This window comes from Hordeum vulgare, chromosome 4H (genome assembly GCF_904849725.1).
Source record: "Hordeum vulgare subsp. vulgare chromosome 4H, MorexV3_pseudomolecules_assembly, whole genome shotgun sequence".
Classification (NCBI taxonomy): Eukaryota; Viridiplantae; Streptophyta; class Magnoliopsida; order Poales; family Poaceae; genus Hordeum; species Hordeum vulgare.
Window position 1 is genome coordinate 332,592,076 of NC_058521.1, and position 3,673 is coordinate 332,595,748.

General features: G+C 41.7%; 1 protein-coding gene across 1 annotated transcript; it reads left to right on the plus strand.

The window, feature by feature from the left end:
* The first annotated feature begins 1,349 nt into the window (after positions 1 to 1,349).
* LOC123450499 lies at positions 1,350 to 1,614 on the plus strand. The gene has a single exon (XM_045127712.1). It carries the CDS (start codon positions 1,432 to 1,434, stop codon positions 1,612 to 1,614), a length of 183 nt encoding a protein of 60 aa, XP_044983647.1. The 5' UTR covers positions 1,350 to 1,431.
* Positions 1,615 to 3,673: the final 2,059 nt, after the last annotated feature.

Here is a 3,673-nt window from a genome sequence, read left to right on the forward strand (position 1 = left end):
TTTTTGAATTTATTTTGAATTTTTGATGGCCATTTCAAAACGTGGTCAAAAGAGCGGGCATGACCGTTCCTAGCTAGTGGTTGAATCTTGAAAATATTTTGGTGTTTCTATGATTAAATAGATACTTGTGTACCTAGAAATGATTTTTAGGAAAAATAAGGAGCAAACTATAATGTAGTTGCAGTTCAAATTTAACCGTTTTCAACTAATTCAACGAAAATTTGTCTTTTTCATGAGAGGTCGATAAAATCCTCTAACACCCAACCATTTGGTCAATTGTACATTAAATATGTCCTAGTATGTTAGAAAAATGATTTAGTCCAATTTTGCTACAAATATATGGTAGGTCCTTCACAAAAAAACTCATTTTGGGCACTAGAAAAATGGAAAATGAATTTTTCATACAAGGAAAATGAAAACATCCTTAAGCAACATTATTTGCGATTCCAATACACATCCATGTGCACAATATTACATCATTTGAACAAACTATGTCATGAATGTGGCCAAAAGATTGATCATTTGGCTTGAAAGTCATGAATCTTAACACATGATATCCCATTTCTGAAAACACCTTTTTTATAATAACTGCCATATTACAACTTTATTATTTTTTCTAGTAACTTGGTCACATATAATGACACAGTGCGAAGATTTTTCATTTTTTGAATTTTTTTTTGAATTTTTCATGCCTATTTCAAAATGCGGTCCAAACGACGGGTATGACCGTTCGTAGCTAGGGCTTCACTATTGCAATTTTTTTGGTATTTCTATGATTAAATAGATAATTACGTACTTAGAAATGATTTTTGGGAAAATTGAAGAGCAATCTATCAAACACTTGTAGTTGAAATTTGACCTGCTTCCAACTGAATCAAAGAAAATTTGTCTTTTTCACGAGAGGTGGACCAAAAGCTTTTGGCACCAAACCATTTGGTCAATCATACATTTAATAAGACTTAAAATTTTAGAAAAATAATTTGTTCTAATTTTGCAACAAATATTTGGTAGGTCATTCACAAAAAAACTCACTTTGGGCACTCGAAAAATGGAAAATGGATTTTTCGTGCAAAGAAAATGAAAAGTCCCTTTAGTAACATTGTTTGTAATTCGAAGATGCAAGCTTGTCTACTCCAAAAAATATATTTAGATTTTATCATGTGAAAAAGTAGAAGCAAAACAATAGGAAAAATACAATTACATATGCTTTATTCTAATTGATAGAATTGGTTGTGGCATGGATCGATGACATGGCGTTCATCCATCCATCCATCTCTTTCAGCCCCATCCATCCATCCCTCTCTATCTCTCGCACAGAACCCTAGCCCTCTCCCCGATCCAAATCTGCCATGCCGCAACACAACCGAGGAGAGAGAAGCAGATCCAATCCAAGGCGGACTCGAACCCAATCCGATCCGATCCAAGGCGGAGATGAAGTTCTTCTCGGCATTCGACCCGTGGCCGGTGTTCTTTTGCCGAGAGTGGGGCCGCACCTGGCCCTTCCTCGCCGGATTCGCCACCACGGGGGTCATCATCACCAAGATCACCGACGGATTCACCGAGGAGGACCTCAAGAACTCCAAGTTCGTCCAGGCGCACAAGAGCTCCAGGTGACCGCCCTCGCCCTGCCCCCGCCGCCAGGTATCCCCCTCCCTCTCCGATCTGTCCTGAAGCGTGCGTCGATCTATCCGCCGCTTGTTCTCCTTGTAGATCCGAGTTTGCGGGAGGGGCGTCCTGGTCAGGGCCTTTCGTCCATGGCCGCCCATTCGATTCGCCTTCGCATCAGCAGAAGCAGATCACGTACGCCTCCTCCCACCTACTGCTTGAGGAAGCTCCTCCCCGGTGAAGACTGGAGAGTGAATACTGAGGTGTCTCCGGTGAACATGGTCGACTAGCTCTGCTGGTGTCTCCGGTCCGGGAATGGTTGCTCCGAGCCATGCAGGTGCAGCTAACTAGCTAGCTAGCTAGCTGCCACGATCGATGGAGGCTGTGCATGGCGTCGAGTCCCTCGCTGGCGGAGATGGCCGACACCATGTGTCCCGTACCCTCGGGACGGCGCTGCTCATCTCGGTGGGGTACATCAATCTCGGCAAGTGGGTGGCGGCGGTTGATGCCGGGACTCGCTTCAGGTACGACCTCGTGCTGCTGGTGCTCTTCTTCAACTTCTCCGCCGTCCTCAACCAGTATCTCTGCACTTGCATCGGCATGGTCACCGGCAAGAATCTTGCATAGGTACATACCCTATTCTTCTTTAATAATTCCTGGCTTGCTGCTCTTCTTCCCCATGTATCCTCTTTCTTGGAAAAATATCCTCTACTTATAGGGCATTGCTTATGTAATTGATTGATCTCTGCATGATCTATGGAGCATCGGATCACTTTGAACCGATTGGACGATGGATCCTGTTGTGTCAGTCGGTCCCAGTAGAGAATTTGGGCACATAGATGATGTGGAATTTTTTTATACAGTTTAGCCTGCCGCACGAACATACAATAATTGCATATTAAGTGAACCAGATGCATGCGTGCAACTAGGACAGGCAGATAAACTGTTCTAGTCTCTTGACATCTTACCTGCAGAAATAGAATGTCATGATATTTATTGAAAAAATAGAATGTCATGATAGGACAGGCAGATGACGAGAGCTCTCCATGGATCGTATGCGACTTTGTTTCTGTAATTGAAGAATTAACAATTTTTGAACACTGGATTTTGTTGAAACGCCGGACACTTTTTGCAGATTTGTGAATATTTATTTACCACATGATGTAAACAAGGATAAGAGAAAAGCGTGAGTCAGATAAAACTGCAATTAACTATGAGTAGAGTATACGTTGTGTTGAAGGAGAGTGCATGACAAATATTAGATGTGAGTGACAGAGTAAGGGAGTTCATCGCAGCACAAGTGCAGCAGGACATATATATGACCTCGAATTGGCTACCTTCACATACTTTGTTAGTCTTCAGTCCCTTTTTTAATCAAGGCGCGTATGTATATATAAGTTGATATTCATAAATAATTGAATCATATCCCTAATGGCAATACTTAGCTACAGGTAATTTAGAACGAGAAACATATTCCGAGCTGTGTTGCCATGACAATTAGTTTCCTTTGTGAGAAGAAACAGTTTCCTGAAGCTGAAGCAAGGCTAATAATAAAATGTAATATAATATATATAATACTACATATGCAATGGTCATAGCTCACGTCTCATTCATACACCATGTGTCAAGAATTAGAATATCATTGAACCATACATCGTTATACATCGTTGTCGGTGGATGATGTGTCGGTGCCCGGCATCTTTGTATCTTGCCTTGGGTGTGTGCGTCATGGTGTTGTTTGGTCCCTTAGACCTTTCAGATCACCACTTTAGTGATCTTAAAGGTGTTATATTTGTTTATAGAGGGTGTACTTCAGCTAAACACACCAGGATATCTCCATTTGGCAGCCCAACATGTGTTGGCAAGGTACCCACAGCATGACCGTGCAGAAAGTCCACTAGTGCTTGGTCCACAAACTATGTGAGCTATGAAAATCAATCAGAATAAGTAGGGTCAATTTTGTCTTGCACTTGAGCCTGCAGCCTGATTATCATGGAATTTTCAGTCCCAGCCCTATATTTAAAAGGACAACTAACCCTATATTTAAAAGGACAAGTTCACGTGCATT